The sequence below is a fragment of the Fukomys damarensis genome, unplaced genomic scaffold (genome assembly GCF_012274545.1).
Source record: "Fukomys damarensis isolate Sample0158 unplaced genomic scaffold, DMR_v1.0_HiC HiC_scaffold_7, whole genome shotgun sequence".
Lineage (NCBI taxonomy): Eukaryota > Metazoa > Chordata > Mammalia > Rodentia > Bathyergidae > Fukomys > Fukomys damarensis.
Window position 1 is genome coordinate 7,207,503 of NW_022900919.1, and position 16,472 is coordinate 7,223,974.

General features: G+C 40.0%; 1 protein-coding gene across 1 annotated transcript; it reads left to right on the plus strand.

Moving 5' to 3' along the window:
- The first annotated feature begins 497 nt into the window (after positions 1-497).
- Positions 498-12,136, plus strand: Snrpa1 (small nuclear ribonucleoprotein polypeptide A'). The gene is made up of 9 exons (XM_010611089.3): positions 498-519; positions 926-1,073; positions 2,548-2,626; positions 5,061-5,107; positions 5,525-5,627; positions 6,192-6,271; positions 6,662-6,737; positions 7,266-7,359; positions 11,831-12,136. The coding sequence occupies exons 1-9, from the start codon at positions 498-500 to the stop codon at positions 11,887-11,889; spliced, it is 708 nt and encodes a 235-aa protein (XP_010609391.1). The 3' UTR covers positions 11,890-12,136.
- Positions 12,137-16,472: the final 4,336 nt, after the last annotated feature.

Here is a 16,472-nt window from a genome sequence, read left to right on the forward strand (position 1 = left end):
AGAGCAGTGTCTCTGGGATAATATTATTTCATCTGGCCTAGTCTGAGGTGACCAGTCTCAGACCACTGCTGTGGCCTCTGTTTTCTGTTAAGATGCCTTGCTGACTTTTGGGAAAGCCCAGTGCTTTTATTTTGTTGAACTAGTTTCTCAGAAACGTCCAATTCAAGAGCATCTTGCCTCTCTGGCTTAGCACACATCCATCTCTTCCTCTTCTGTCTCGAGTGTATGCAGCCTTGAGAATATCTAAAGCTAGTCAGGTCATACTTGTTGCAGTATTTATTTTGATGCAGTCCATACAGCTTTGAGTTTATGTACTTTAACCGTTCCTGGGTTCGTTACTTCTTTTAGGCAGTTATTTGGGCATTAATTTATGCCCAGATTAGGCAAATTAGTATTTGAATAAATTGCTCATGTGTGACCTACAGCGTGTAAACCACTGCCCTGGAACTCTGAAATGGAGCTGTTGGGGGAGAAGTAAGCAAAACAGTCCTGTTGTCATGGGGTCTGCTGAGGAGTGCAGTGAATCTGGCTGATGGAAATGCAGGAAGTGGAGAACTGTTGTCCCCAATGCCTCAAGTGTTGATTCCTAGTGTGCTGCTTCGCTAGCTCTAAGGTCTGAGAATAGTATGAAACACCTTTGAATGTTCTTATAAATGTTAGCTACCGATACTATTGATTAGTACTCCTGTCTTCTTGCCTTTGTACTTGTCCTCAGCGTCTTCAGGTCAGTCCACTACTGTACCCTAAGCATCAGTCAACTGGGGACTTGTGATTCTTACTTTGTCATTTATCTTCAGCGGCTTACACTGTTCTGTGTTTGACTTGCATAGGTGACAGGTAAATGCTTCCTTAATAAATGAAAGCTTTGAATCAAATTACCATGAAGTAATATAACTGTTCAAATTATATTATTAATGTTTTACAGGATATAAAATTCCCGTCATTGAAAATCTAGGTGCTACCTTAGACCAGTTTGATGCTATTGATTTTTCTGACAATGAGATCAGGAAACTAGATGGTTTTCCTTTGTTGAGGCGACTGAAAACATTATTAGTGAACAACAACAGAATATGGTAAGTGCCTGCTGTTGGAGAATGATTTTTTTTTAAACCTTGAGTAAATATTGCAGTGTGCCTTGAAAAAGTTGTTGAGCATACTGCCAATTCAGCCTACGTGTTTCTTCTTAAGACGAGAAATGAATAATACTTTCTCCATACTAATCCAGAGTATTTTGACCTTATTTAGTCTTATTTGCATGTACTCAAATCTGTATTTGTGGGCCAGGGATTTAGCTCAGTGGTTCTGCCTGCCTCTCAAAGCAGAAGGATCAGAGTTCGATCCCCGGGACCAAAAAAAGAGAAAAAGAAAGGAAAGGGGAAGGAAAGGGAAATCTATATTTGTGTATCGTTGCATTTCTGATTTGATTTTGGCTTCTGAAGCAATTATCAGATCATATTAAAAGTATATATAAAATATATCTTCACTGAATATCTGTACCTCATGCCTGTTTGTTTTTAAAACTGATTTACAGAGTGTAACTTACTGAAAATGAGACCTTTATTGACCCTCTCATCAGCCCTACATAAATGTTATTGGAAAAATGATTGAAGTTTATATATAATATCTAGACAAAAATATTTGGCTTTTTGTGTGTGTGTGTGTGAGACAGGGTCTCGCTATGTAGTTCATCCTGGACTTGAACTCACTATGCAGCCCAGGCTGGCCTTGAATGCAGAGCAATCCTTGTGCTATTTTTCATAGGTTAACTACCCTCTCTGTCATAATTATGTCTTGCACATGATCTGTGCATGCAAAATCACTTGTATTTCTGTGCTTCCTGAACAAAATTATAAAGCCAAGAATCTCACCTTTTCTTAGTTTCCACCAGACATTGTGGCAGTGGAAAAAGGTCAGGCAGCATCCAGGAAGCATGGGATCTAAAATCATCTGCGTATGCCAGTGACTGTGGCCACAGACAAGGCTTCTTTGTGCCTCGTTTCCTATCTTCAACGTAGGATATGTAAGAAGAATTGCTAAGGTCTTTCAACTTTGAGATCTTATTACCTGAGCAGCCATTTGCTCCTGATCCCAAACAAACCACAGGAGGCTTGATGGAAAGAAAAGGCTTTGTTCACAGCTAGTGGTGAAGAAGTGGAAGCCTCATGCTGCTACCTACCTTTATCTCACTGTATCCAGATGTACAGGACCTTTATAGTAAGCAAGGGAAGGGAGTGGAAATAGGATGTGACAGTAGACAGCTCTGCATTTATTCATCCCTTCTGGCCCTTTTCTGTTCCCTCCCTCCCCTCGACCAGACCCCCTGGAACCATTATCTGCGTATTCTATTTGAATTGTAGAAGAGGAGAGGTGGGCTACAGGTCCTCTGCCTGCAGAAGTTTGGAGAAGCAGCTTGTCTCTAAAAGAAAAATTCTCGCGTTTAAAATTCCATTTTGCCCTGCTGGTTATAACCTGTGAGCAATGACTGAGATAAAAGTGTTAGCTTATTTTCTGCTTTCACTAACAACAGCCTTTCTGTTTTTATTTTAGCCGAATAGGTGAGGGACTTGATCAGGCTCTGCCGTGTCTCACAGAACTCGTTCTCACCAACAACAGTCTTGTGGAACTGGTAAGTTGATTAAAAGGAAATTTCTGTCTGGGGGTGAGGTTAAAGGTAGTACCTGCAAAGATCCCAAGAATTATCTCATCCTTTCTCTATCTTTTTCTTAATTATTACAAAATCTGGACCTGTGGGTTTTGTTTTGGTGAGTGGTTTGTGTGTGTATTTACTGGGGATTGAACTGGGGGCCTCTCATATGCTGCACAAACCTTAAGTAGTTTCTAATTACCAGTCTTTATCGTAGTGCTTTTGATGTTTTGTTGAAGCTTCCTTTTTCCTCCCCTGACTAAAGAAACTCGTGTTGCTTTCTAGAATTGCAGTGTTCAGTACTAGACATAAGTGGCTCTGCTCAGTTGAGATATGCAGAACTGTAAAATTCACGTTGGATTGACCTGGAATTTTTTAAAATACTGTGTTAGTCACTTTTTAATATTGATGTTGAAATGATAATATTTGGAGTAATAGGTTAAATAATATATTAAAATTAGTTTTACTTTTAATGTGGCTATTAGAAATTTTAAATTGCATAATTTTAAATTACATGCATGAAATTTCTATTGTAGAAACTTTATTGTTTTACTTTTCACATTAGGTGAGCAGTCCATCTGAAACTAATTTCTGTATGAGAGAAGGGGCACGTTTCAGTTTTCACTGTATAGATAATGATTATTTTGACCTGTTTTAAGCTCTTAAAGCTTTTGCTCTGTATGTCTAATTTTAACAAAATTGAGTTCATACTGTATATTCTGTTTGAAATATATTGTTTTAAATATTAAATATTTTGTTTTAAATCTGTACTGCACAATTTGATTTTAGGTTATTAAGACTTTACCTTCCTTCTCTACTTTCCTCATTATTTAGAATGAACTGCATTTCCCTTCTTGGTGGGCAGGGTTCATAGCATTGTCAGATTCTTGAAGGAGTGTTTGACTGCAAAAGTAAGAAGGTACTAGTCTGAGGCTATGGGTCCTTTCGCATAACTTTTGTATGACATATTTAACCCAAAATACACATTGATAGGGAATGTGTAACATGATTGGTGATGTTAGAGAAATTGTAGTTGTATTTAAAACTCTTCACAAAGATGAAGACTGCTGTTCTGATCAGTTAATGAAAGAGATATATAAAATTTCATATCATAAGCAGGCTTGGTTGTGCATGTGTATAATCCTAGCACTGTGGGAGCCTGAGGCAGGAAGATTGCAAGTTCATGTCTGCCCTGGGCAGCTTAACAACTTCACAAACTGTACCGTCCTTGCTCAGGACCATACTAATCTCTGTATCCTTCCCATTTCAGTATATGTGCTGTGGAAGTGAGCCACTTGCTGCTTTGCCTGGTTTTTTCGCTTTTGTTTTTGTATCTTGGCCCTATCTACTCAATGAGATCTGTTCTTAGCAGTGTTTTCCTCAATGTAGTGTTTTGTCCTGGCACGGACACAATTTCTGGTTAGTGTTGAATGAGGGTCCTTATTGTTGTAATGCTATCAGCCCTTCTCACAGATTTATTTATTGTGCTCTTTATTAGAATATGCAGGTGTTTGGGTTGCTGTTCTCAAATGGAATACCTGTAGGTTGATTGGAGTTTTCCAGTTCATCAGATGCCTCTTTGCCTTCCCTCTGATTTTTCCTGCACAAATGTTGTTGCCATGCAGTCTTGTATTTTTACAGTGGTGTCCCCACTTATTACCATTATAGGATTTTTAGGAAATATCTTGTCATTTAGTTTGGTAATAGATACCGACCATAGGTTTTAGATTTTGTATCCTTGTTGCACTATGGAGTATGGACAATTTGGGAAGATTAAAACCTATCCAGCCTTCTTCCCATAATTTAGTTTCTGGTTTTGTTGTTGTTGTTGTTTTAAAGTTTACTAGTATACATTTTAGGTGTACATAATAATCACATCATAGGGAATTTGTACCTGTACATCACATATCTTGACTCTCACCTGTTTTTTAGCTATACGATTCACCTTGTCTTTGAAAAATTATTTGAAGAGATTTTGTGGGGGCTATTATAAAGATAACCCTGTCTCAAAGACTGTTCCTGGGTGATTGGGAGGGTGTAGCAAGAAAGACCATGTTACACCCAAGATCCTGGCTTGATGTTCCCTACATAGAGAAACTCATATCAGCTCTGGCATTGTTTTCCTCCCTGAATTATTACTCAGTAACCCATTTTGAGATGCCATTGGAAATTAATATTTTTTATCTTCTGATGTTGAGACAAAAGTTGCTAATGCCAAGATTTTTAAGAAGATGAAATGTATTCATCAATTTATTCAGTCAAAATTGTTAAAGCATCTGTGAGTGCTAATATTGGGCTAGGTGCTAGTGCAATAAAAAATAAAAGACAATGTGGATACTTACTCCAAAGATTCTCTATTTCAATATATCAAAATAGATTACACACAGCATTCTTACCTGTGGTCATTATTTTACAGGGTGATTTGGACCCTTTGGCATCTCTCAAATCACTGACTTACCTAAGGTATGGAAACTATTTGTTATAATGGCAAAATTAATGAAGTCTTTAAAATATCACTGTTACCAGCCTTAAAGCATTCATTGAAACAAATACTGAAGAAAATATGTTTAGAAACAAATACTGAAGCCAGGCATGGTAGTTAATGCCTGCGATCCTACCACTGGGGAGACAGAAGCAGGAGGATCAATCACCATGAGTTCCAGGCCAGCCTGGGCTATCTAGTGAAATGCTATAAAATTTTTTTCTTTTAATAAAATTTTAAAAATTGAAGCTATTTTCTTCATGTTACCTAAATTGACATATTGAGACGTGAGTAATAGTATACTTTCCATTGATTAATACACTTAATGCCACTTAGATTAATGTCTTCGGTGCCATGCCACGAACAAAAGTGACATTGTGTTGTTCCTTTTCTTGTAGCATTCTAAGAAATCCCGTAACAAATAAGAAGCATTACAGACTGTATGTGATTTATAAAGTTCCACAAGTCAGAGTACTGGATTTTCAGAAAGTAAAACTAAAAGTAAGTGTTCTTTGGTTGTAAGTCATTACAGAGTTCTATGTTTTCCTTTATACTTTTGTTAACTGTTTTTTTGAATTGACTAATAGAATGTATTTTACTATTAGTTTGTAATTTAAAATGTGGGAAAGAAAATGCTTTTTGTCTTCATGGCAGAGTTTATTGTAGGGCTTTGAATTAACATTATTTTATGTAATGTTGGTCATGCAAAGTTGGCAGGATGTTGGAGAGCCACACAATGGATTGTCTGCTTACTTTACCAGTGAGGAGCTTAGTATGATCCATTTTTTAGCAGCTCTGGCCATTATGATGACTTTTCCTGTTATTAGGAGGTTTCCCTTCCCCCTCTTTAGTTCTTGGTAGCTCTTACAGGCGAGGAGGAACTTTTAAAAGCTTCACCAGCAAAGGCAAAACTACTGTGTCTCCTTTTAATTTTAAATTGGCTTTTTGGTATTTTTACCAGCCCAGAGTACTTTAGGAGCATTCTCTTCCATGTGTTCTGAGGAATGCATCTAAATGCATGTGGTATTCCTATTTCCATTAACTCTGTGTGTGGTGTCGCTGTAGGAGCGTCAGGAAGCAGAGAAAATGTTCAAGGGCAAACGGGGTGCACAGCTTGCAAAGGATATTGCCAGGAGGAGCAAAACGTAAGATACAGAAATCCAACTTAACTCCGCTTCACTTCAGAAACACTGTCTGGCAGTTTGCTTCCTACAAAATTAAACCAAAAACTGTGATTAATGTGGTATTAAATTAGCGTGCTGATAATCTGTGGCCATCCATGGTCCACACATCACACAGAAATTTCTGCTAAGTCCAGAGAACAAATACCTCAGTCTTAATGTGATGTTTTATATGTTCTGTTCTCTGTAGGAAGATGAAGTGGGTGGTGTTTCTGAAGGAGAGAGTTCTTGTATCAGTTTGTTAACAAAGATAAGATACTACACTGGTTTAATTACTTTCAAAAGCTTTTGAAAGTAAGAGAGAAGCAACGTTTATGGGTGAGAATTTAACAGCTATATTCTTTTCCTTCCAAGTTTTAATCCAGGTGCTGGGTTACCAGCTGACAAAAAGAAAGGTGGGCCATCTCCAGGGGATGTAGAAGCAATCAAGGTAATAATTCTAGACTGGTTAGAGATGACGTGGGATTAGGACTTCAACTTGAATTGGGTTGCGTGTGCCAATTGAAATAGCTCCTTTGTCTTTTTTATTTTCCTGGGTTCATTTATCATTTTCAGTAGTCAGTTACCTTGGTATGTTGTCTCACAGTGTGCCGTAGTTGTTATTTCACAGATGTGCAGTCTGATAAATCTTTTGGGATGATAGTGGAAAAACCCTGATTTTATAATATTGCCTGCTAAAGTATCCAGTAATATAATTCCATATAAATAGTAAGCTTAAATTTTAGGACAAGTGGAATGATTACTTGTTATCTTGTTTTATAAGAGGGCCTGTATTTCTTCACCAATTTTGGAAATTTAAGATTTGATTTCTAGGTTGGTTCGGTGTACCATTAAAATTCTTCCTCCAACACAGAACTATGTAATGTTCTAACTCTAAAAGTTGTTACGAACTTCTGTATTTTCTGGGTGGTTGATACTTAATTGAAATTATCTGTCTTCATTCTGCTCTCTCCTCCAGAATGCTATAGCAAACGCATCCACTCTGGCTGAAGTGGAGAGGCTGAAGGGCTTGCTGCAGTCTGGTCAGATACCTGGCAGAGAACGCAGATCAGGTCAGGAAACATCGTGCTGTCTTTGTGCTCCCAAAGTAATGTTACACTCGAAGTAATTACAAGACAGTTCATGAACTACAGTCCACGAATGCCAGAAGAGGCTAGGCAGGCACATGCCTATAATCTCAGCTACCTATCAATGCTGAGGCAAGAGAATCAAAAATAGGAGCTTAGTCTTGGAAACTTGAGAAAGACCTAGTCTGGAAAAAATAAAAATAAAGGGCTAAGAATTAGCTTATTACAGAAATCCTGGATTTAATCCTTGAGACTGCAAAAAATAAATAAAATGCTAAAAGAAAGTATTTCATTAGGACTTTAGGGGTGTGGGGGAAGGGGAAGTATGGTAAAGTTAAAGTAGATTTATTTGGTAGCATCAAGTGAACCAAACTCCAAAGATAACCATGTGGACTTTTATTTTTATATACAGCCATGCACCTCATGACAACATTTTGGTTAATGTCAGTTACATATTTAACAGTGGTCCCACAAGTTATAATAAGGCTGAAAATTTCCTATTACCTAGTGTTTTTTTTTGTTTTTTTTTTAACTGCACCTCTGCTGTTGGGTTACACTTGCCTACAATATTCAGTATGGTAATCTAGGAACAATAGGCTCTATTACACAGCTGTATGATCTAGATATATGTAAGTATAATTTCTTGTAAGGAGTGGGGTAGGGGACCATTATCAGGACCTCTGCTGTGAGTCCTGGCTGTGAGCCACCACAGCTCAAGGTGAATTTAAGAACAGATAGAAACGAGATTTAGATGGAGAAGCTGAGTCTTGGATCCTGGTCAGTGCTGCTAACGGCAGCAAAGACAAAGGCCTCCAATACAGCCAGTATTTACTGAATGTAGTGGTGGAAGGAATAGGGAGCTTTGAGGTCATCTAGTTAATTACTGCCAAACATCTGGCATGATGGTGCCAGGCAGAGCTGTCAGAGCGTCAGCACGCTTATCTTGCTAGAATAGATGAAACTGGTACTGGGACCAGGCACAATTAGCGAGCAACCCACAAGGTCAGTGAGAAGCCATAATTCGGGGGAAAGGATTTTAATTGGGGTCACACTGACCTCAGCTGTACATAACTCAGCAGAGCCCAGCCCCTTCACAGACCAGGACTTAGGCCCCAATGACAGCCATTAGCAAAGGAGCAACGCCAGCCCGTCTCTGCTAGCTGACATGCCTGTTTGAGTCATGCATGGCCTTGGTGTGACTCCTGATATAAAACAGTATAGCCAAATTATGGAATCAAGAAGCCTGTGCCACTTGTAGCCTGGTAGCACTGGGCATCTCCTATGCTTTCTGGTACTTCTGCTTTTACAGTGACAAAATCGCCCAGTGATACGGTTCTCAGAACATTTCCTGTCTCTAAGCAAGGTTAGGAATACAGGTCCTCTGTGCAAACAACCCAACACACAGATCTCAGCCTCCTCAGATCTGTCCTTGGCCAAGTATTTCCAAGTCTACTTACTCATCCGTAAATCTGAGATGATACTAATACTGGCCTCTAAAGGTTGTTGGAAGAACTGAGATATTGTACTTAGCACAGGATCTTGTTTTTAAGTTGTGAACTATTCTAAGCCAGGTATGGTGGCACATGCCTGTAATCTTAGCACTCAGAAGGCTGAGACAGGAGGATTGCCGCAAGTTCCAGGCCAATCCGGGCTGCGTAGTGAGTTCGGGCTAGCCTGAACTACAAAGCAAGGTCTTGTCTCAAAAAACCAAAAATAAAACAAATTGTTGACTGTTCTGCTACTGCATGTGAGCATCAGACGTCTACCTAGACTGATGGCTCAGGGAAAGTTTCCTAGGCAAATACTGTTTCAGCTGAGAGCTAAAATGAGTAAGTTAGCTTTTAATGTATGATTCTCAATGGTCCCTGGACTTCTGGGGCTCTGTGTGATCAAAACTATTCCTGTAACGACACCAAGACATTTTTCTTATTACAGCAGTGTGTGCACTGATGGAGCAAGAACAATGGTGGGTAAAACTGCTGGTGCCTCAGCAAGGTTGCAGTACTAGTGATGGCAGTTAATGTAGCCTTCCTTGCTATCCACTCCCACTAAAATGTATACCAGTTGCACTTAAGAGTGTCCTAAAGGGTCAAGGATTTAGCTCAGTGGTGCCACCTGCTTCTCAAGCACAAGGTCCCAAGGTCGATCCGAGGTACCAAATAAAAAAGAATGTCCTAGAGGATGATTAGGGGCTGAGGACGTGGCCTGGGGTAAAGCCCTTGCCTAACATGTATGATGTCTGAAATCAGTCCTCAGCAAAGCAAAATAACTACTAGATACCACCGCTTCAGTACTCTTCTGTCTGATATTTTGGGTGGCAAATGGGTACACATGAAACTTCTACAGGCCTGAATTGTTTGGTTACGCAGCTGCTTTGCGGTGAGAGATAACGTACCCTCAGACATGAATGAAGTGAGTCTGCTGCCTCAAGGAAGATGACTGACTGTGTATTCGGGGGTAAAATTCAAGGTTCCAAGCAAAACTTAAAACTTGGAAAACTGATGTCAGCTACTTACTTAGTACTTAAAAAACTTTGTAAGTTGGGGACATTATTGAATGGGGGGTTGACATTGTGTCATGAAATTGCTCAACTTTGGGAGATCTGAAAACCCTTGAACCACTCTTTTCCATTTGGTGTTAGAAAATCATGCATGGGTAAAAAGATCCATTCAAAGTACTGGATGGACCACTGGATTTTTCAAGTAAAAGAGTATGAAAAATTATTTGAGGCTTTTAGATGGCTATGGTGGCACATGATAAAATCCCAGCTCCTCAAGAATCAGAGACAGAAGAATCAAAGTTCAAGGCCAGCCTGGGCAACCTTTCGAGACCCTGTCTCAAAAAGTAGGAGAATGTAGTTCAGTGCAGTACAGATCTCCCCGGGTTTAATTGCCACTACCACCAAGAAAAAATGTATAAAGTGTTGTCAATCTTTTCACTCAATGCTGTCTTAGAAAGTTCCACTTTTTGTTAAAATGTAAATCTCAGTATGTAATGGATTTATTGTCTTCATGAGTTACTTTCTTTAAAATTTTCCAGTTTTAGTTTCTAATACAGGATCGATAAATACAGTTAACATGCAGCCCTCAAGCCTAGTAGTTTGAAAGGTGCTAAAGTAGATGCAGCCGGCAGGGGTTTCAGGCAGCGAGAACTGCACAGCAAAACGCCTGCATAGGCACTCTTGAGCTGAGAGAGGGCCAGAAAACGAGGCCTGCATCGTGGGGACATTGTGGCCAGATGAGATGGCAGCACCCACGTGGCTTTGTGATGGATTAGGCAGCACTAGAAATCAGTCCAGGTTTTCGGGGTTGGGAAGTGTGCAACATCAATACTGCCATTGTGGGCCAGGTGTGGTGGTGCACGCCCGTAATCCGAGCACCCGGGAGGCTGAGGCAGGGTCACTGTGAGTTCGAGACCAGCCTGGGCTACATGGTGAGTTCAGGTCAGTCTCAACTACATAGTGAGACCCTGTCTCAAAAAAAAAAAAAAAAAAAATACTGCCATTGTGACTACAGTAGGGTAGAATTACAGTAAGCCCCCGACTTAGGAGCATTTGAGTTACGAACTTTCACAGGTATACTATATAAGACTCACTTTGTCAGATAGGAACAAATCTGACATATGAACATCCTCCCAGAACAGACCTAGTTCGTAAGTTGGAGACTTACTGTACTGGACTACTCTCCTTCCTTCAGGATGTTTTATTTGGGCCTTCAGAGTCTCTGTACATTTGGGATTAAGAAATTAGGACATCAGTCATAGTACTGTATTTTCTAGAATCTCATTAGGCCTAGGCTTCTGAATATACTAACAAAGGCATTCCTTCTTAGTAGCTTTGTATCTAGAAACCTGAAGTTTGGACCTAACTATACAAGTAAAACACTTAACAATTGATAGGGTAAAAACATGTCCGTTTTCAAAATACATTGACCAGAAAACCTGCTTTAAATTGTTTTGTTTAGTTTTGTTTTTTTGGGTGGGTGGGTACCGGGGATTGAACTCAGGTCCTTGCGCTTGCAAGGCAGGTGCTTTAAATTGTTGAACAAATGAAACTGAACCTTTTGGTTATTGTTGCTGTGTTGCCTTAATTTAGTGACAATAGAGTGAGTCACTGATTTTAATCACTGCCTGGCATGTATTAGGTGCATGACTATGTTCTGTTTTGTTTTGGTATTTCTAATTTTTGTCTTCACAGAAGATAAATAGGCAGCAACTATGACGAGAGGCAGTTACTTTTACTTTGTTAAGACACCTTTCTTTTCCTCGGAAATTGACCACCCTCTCTAGTACCTGCCACAGACAGACTGTCCCTGGATTATAAGACCCTTGAGGACAGAGGCCGCTTTGGTTTTTTTGTACCTGTGCATTGTCTGGCACATAGGACCCCCAGAAGGGGCACCTGCCTGCTGCACAGACTCTAGAACTGATGTAATTTGTGGTTCTTGGTTTTCTTCAGGTCCCGCTGATGATGGTGAAGAGGAGATGGAAGAAGACATAGTCACAAATGGGTCCTGAGTAGTGAGGCAGATGGAATTGATCCTTGGGATAAATCTTGGTTTTGAACACAAGAATACTGGCCTTGTTTGTGCCAGCAGAGTGGAATCTGTCAGCATGGTTGAAATGCTTAAAACTGCTACTGGTAATTTGCAATGAGTACTCGCTTCGACAGCACATGTACTAAAATTTTGCAATGAATTTTGAAGTCTAAGTCAGTTTTCTACAAATATTAAAAATAAAGGCCACTTGCTGTGCTGCCAAGTTGCATGTGGTTGTGTGTTTGCAGTAAGATTTGTCGGAATATGTTTATGCTGGAAGTGCAGGAGGATGTGTCATCTATGAAATTTTTATGTTTCAAATTCTTCATAAAGGCAGCCAGGCTTTAGGACTTAACGCAGATCAGCATCCTTTGACCTTTTTAAGCCTACGTGCAACCATCATTCAAATTAATTGCTTATTCTTAAAATATGGGGATGTGGCTTCTTATCGGGAGGTGGAATTTGAGCAGGGGAATAGCGGCTCCTACCCTGTAAGAAGAACACTGGGGTGGGAAGAGGCTTCCCCGGGGATGCTCAGCTCCTTCATGCTTACTCCATTCCTCATCTGTTGACATTCACTAAAGACTTAAAATTCCAGTGCTTGGGGCTCCCAGCTGGATATTCTGATTCTAAATTGTGAGAAGCACTTCTAAATAGCCTCAGAATGCTACCTGGTGATTGCTGATCAGCTGAGGGCTAAGATGTGAAGGAACTGTGCCTTCTGTTTGGGAAGACAGACCACAAGGAGCAGTGGCTTCTGCTGAGTGTTGGTCTTAAAGTTTGCATCCTGCCCTGAATCAGAGTCTGGTCCTCACAGTGTCCTCAGTGACAGGCCTGTGAAGCTGCCTTCCGCTCCCATGTAGCCCTTCTGGTAATGCAGGTTACCTATTGCTTCTATTTTTAAAAAATTAATTTTATTGGTACAATTTAAATATACATAACTATCACATTCATCAGAGAGTTTGTACCTGTACATGATATATTTTGATTCCTCTTTTTCTCCCATTCGCCTTCTCTCCCTTCAACCCACCCCCCTTACAAAAGCTTTGTTTCCTTTTTTTCCCTTCTTTTATCAATGTTTTTTCCCTCTGTTTCTGAGGACAGGATGACTAAAAGTGGTTCTGCTTTTGGCTGGGGGTGTAGCTCAGTGTAAATCCTGGGTTTAATCCCTAGCCCTAGGGAGAAAAATTGCATTTTTCTTTTTCCCAGTTCAGATCCAGGGAGGCTACTTTCTTCATTATTCGGGAGGCTTTGTTCCATCATTTATGAGCCACCCTACTGGGTGGGACTGGCTGGTCAGAAGCCTCAGTGAAGACAGGTGACTAGGTACTGATGCCCTAAGTCACTTTCCTCTTAATCATTCCTTATCTAGGAGTACCTTACTTTGAGTCCCTGACCTAAACCACGCTGTAATACCTAGCAAGGAATGAGACTTCTGAGCATTTCCCTCAATTAATCTGGACTGGTAAACTGGCTGGGCGAAGCCAGGTGTGATGCACACCTGTAATGGCAGCACTGTGGGGCAAATTCAAGCAAGATCTTGTCTCAAAAGTGGGGTCAGGGATGTAGCTCAGTGTGAAAGCCCTGAGTTCAATCCCCAGGACCACCAAGGAAAAAAAAAAAACCTCAGGTGAGAAAAGGCCAAATGGGATCTTGTTTAACATTATGTACAGTATTACTATGTACAGAATTGTCTCGATTTTACAAAGTTGACCACAGGAAAGAGGGCTTGCGGTGCTCACAGCTGAACTTCCAGCTACATGTCTCCCAACCAAAACAATTGGATTTATCCTAACCTGATACTTCCTGGAAGTCCAAAAGTTGTGTAGGACATGAATCATTCAGACTAACTTCTGTCATGTTATAGAAGAAATTATGTGCCAGTGACAGTTATACCCACAAGAATAAGACAGTGATTTCAGTATTGTAGTGTTCATACACAACTGATAAATGCCCTGGTTTTGAGGGTCTAAGATCCATAAATTTAGGAGTGATTTTATCTAATGTATGTACATGATTAATAGCATTTAAAGGTTGCTTTGGGCGTCTACAAGAATGTCAGTTGAAGGGATAGGGCCTTGGGGTTACTCTTGTTTAAGAAATGCTATTGGTCTTTTACCATCACTGATCTCCTTTAGCTGCTCATACGCTTAATCCCATCTTGTTGCATATACTTCTGTGAAAAGGTGAGAGCAGCTTACCAGTAGCCACTGAAAATTGCAATATATTTTTTTTAAAAATTGTTTCTGTCATGGTAGGGATCAGACTCAGGTCCTTGTGCACACTAAGCCAGTGCTACAGAACTACAACCCCCGCCTGCTGACAACCTCCGTTTATTCTGCACACTTGGCATTAAGCGAAGCAAGCCACCTGGCCAGATGGAAAGTTCAGGTGTGACTAATTGGGGACAATCAGTTTCGTCTACATGGTCAATGACAGACATTCAGGTTACTGTCCACCTTTGTCTTATTTTTACAAATGACATCTGAGCAATGGTATTGAGCAAATTGCTAGAATAACCTGACAGTTCTAGATAAGCTAAATGTCATCTGACTAAGGGGACAAAGGTAACATAAGCCTGGTGAGGAAGAATGAAAAGCTTCTACCAGTGAAACGCGAAGGGCTCTGTGCTAGGAAGTGAAATGGAAATTCACCGCTCAGTTCACTGTACTTGGTTCATCCTGGTACACATGCACACACTGTAGTTCCCAATAGTAAACAAAGGTGCTTTTTTGTATTTGTTTAAAGCAAATTATTTTCATGAATTGATGCTAGTTCCCCTTTTATATTGCAAAGTCCTGAGTGGAAAGGATTGTGTGTGTGTGTGTATGTGTGTGTGTTCAAACCTAAGACCCTATTGGATGGGAGGCAAGCACTTTACGTCAGCTATATTTGAAGCCCATTCTTTTTAAAATGAGAAATTAAATGTCACAATTCACTGTCTAAATGATTATAAGACATTACAGAGCAGGATGGAAACCAGCAAATAAAGGAAACTCTCTTCCCCCATTTAACCGCATGTAGCATTTTGGCATTTTTATGTTAATTCATTGATAATGGCACGAAAGCAACAGCAAATCTGCAGTGTAAATCATCCCATAGCTACTATAATTCCTGAGCTACACCATGAACTCTAAAAAGGTATTCATTGTAACATACTGGAAGCTTTCATGTCTAATCTGAAACCTCTTATTAAGGCAGGGAGCTGTTAAACATTAGCTTTTCAACCCAGGTAATAAATCCTGTTAAGTATATATAAAAACAAAACTGCTCCCACTTGGCATGATGGCACACAGCAGTGATGCCAACATTTGGGAGGCGGAGGCAGGAGGATCACGAGTTTAAGGCCTGCCTGAACTACATAGCGATACCCTGTCAAAAACAAAACAAAAAAACTGCTCCCAAAGCATTGAAAAATTGTACTGTGATCCCTTTTCTACTCCTTGAGAGAAAGGAGAGGCCCTAAACAACTGCTTCCATAAACAGTGATCCTAGCACAGTATACTAATGTGCTAGACAGCTAATAGTGGTGAGGCAACCCTGCTCATCCTGACTAGTTTATCATTTGCATGCAGTTTACATTTAAAGCTGCTCTCAGACCAAGCATTGGAAATATAATCCCAAGAAATCACATTGAATTCCTACAAGATGGCAGAGCAAGCAAGAAGGCACCTTAAAGCAAAGCATAGTTGGAGCTAAAGATGTAGCTCTATAGTAGAGCAAATGAGTCCCTGAGGTGAAACTCCAGGACAAAAAAAAAAAAAAAAAAAAAAAAATTTATAAAAGGAGTGACTAGCCAGGCACAATGGCTCACATTTGTAATCACAGCTACTCAAAGCTGAGGTAGATGGGTCACAAATAGGCCAGTCTGGGCAACTTTAGGGAGACCCTATCAAAATAAGATGGCTGGGAACATAGCCCAGCGGTAAAGTGCTTCGCTACCATGTGTCAAGCCGAGTTCAATCCCCAGTACACACTGAAAAGGAGCAGTGGCGTGTATTCGTTGTTTTTGAAAATAAGAAGAAAATTATCAAGGAAATAAAACTTCTTTGTAAACTCATCAAATTGACAGTTATCGTCACAGTATTATTTGACCAGTCCTCAATGTCCTGATTTGATTGAATCCATTTACAAAATGGCTGTTAAAGAAGTTTCAAGATATTCTTGCGATGATCCGTGAGCTCCAGTCCTCCAATAGGAATCTCTGTATTTGCTATTACTATAACAAAATACCCAAGTCAGGCTAACTTTATGAAATAAAGAAGCCTATTTAGTTCCATTTTGGAGGCTGAGAGTCAAATAGCATGAGGCAGGCTCTGGCAAGAGCCCATGTTGGCTGTAACTGGCAGCCGAGATTCTATCTTTATCAATGGTATCTCTTTGAGGGCTCCATCCTAATTATCTAATCTAATCTAATTATTTCCCAAAGGCTGTACTGCCTCTAAGCACCTAGTCAGATTAAGTTTACAATTTCCTAATACCATTACCTAAAATTTTGGGGATTAAGCTGCTTGAGTTCCAGGTACCATAGCAATCTTCTCTTTTATTGTTTTCTGAAGACAG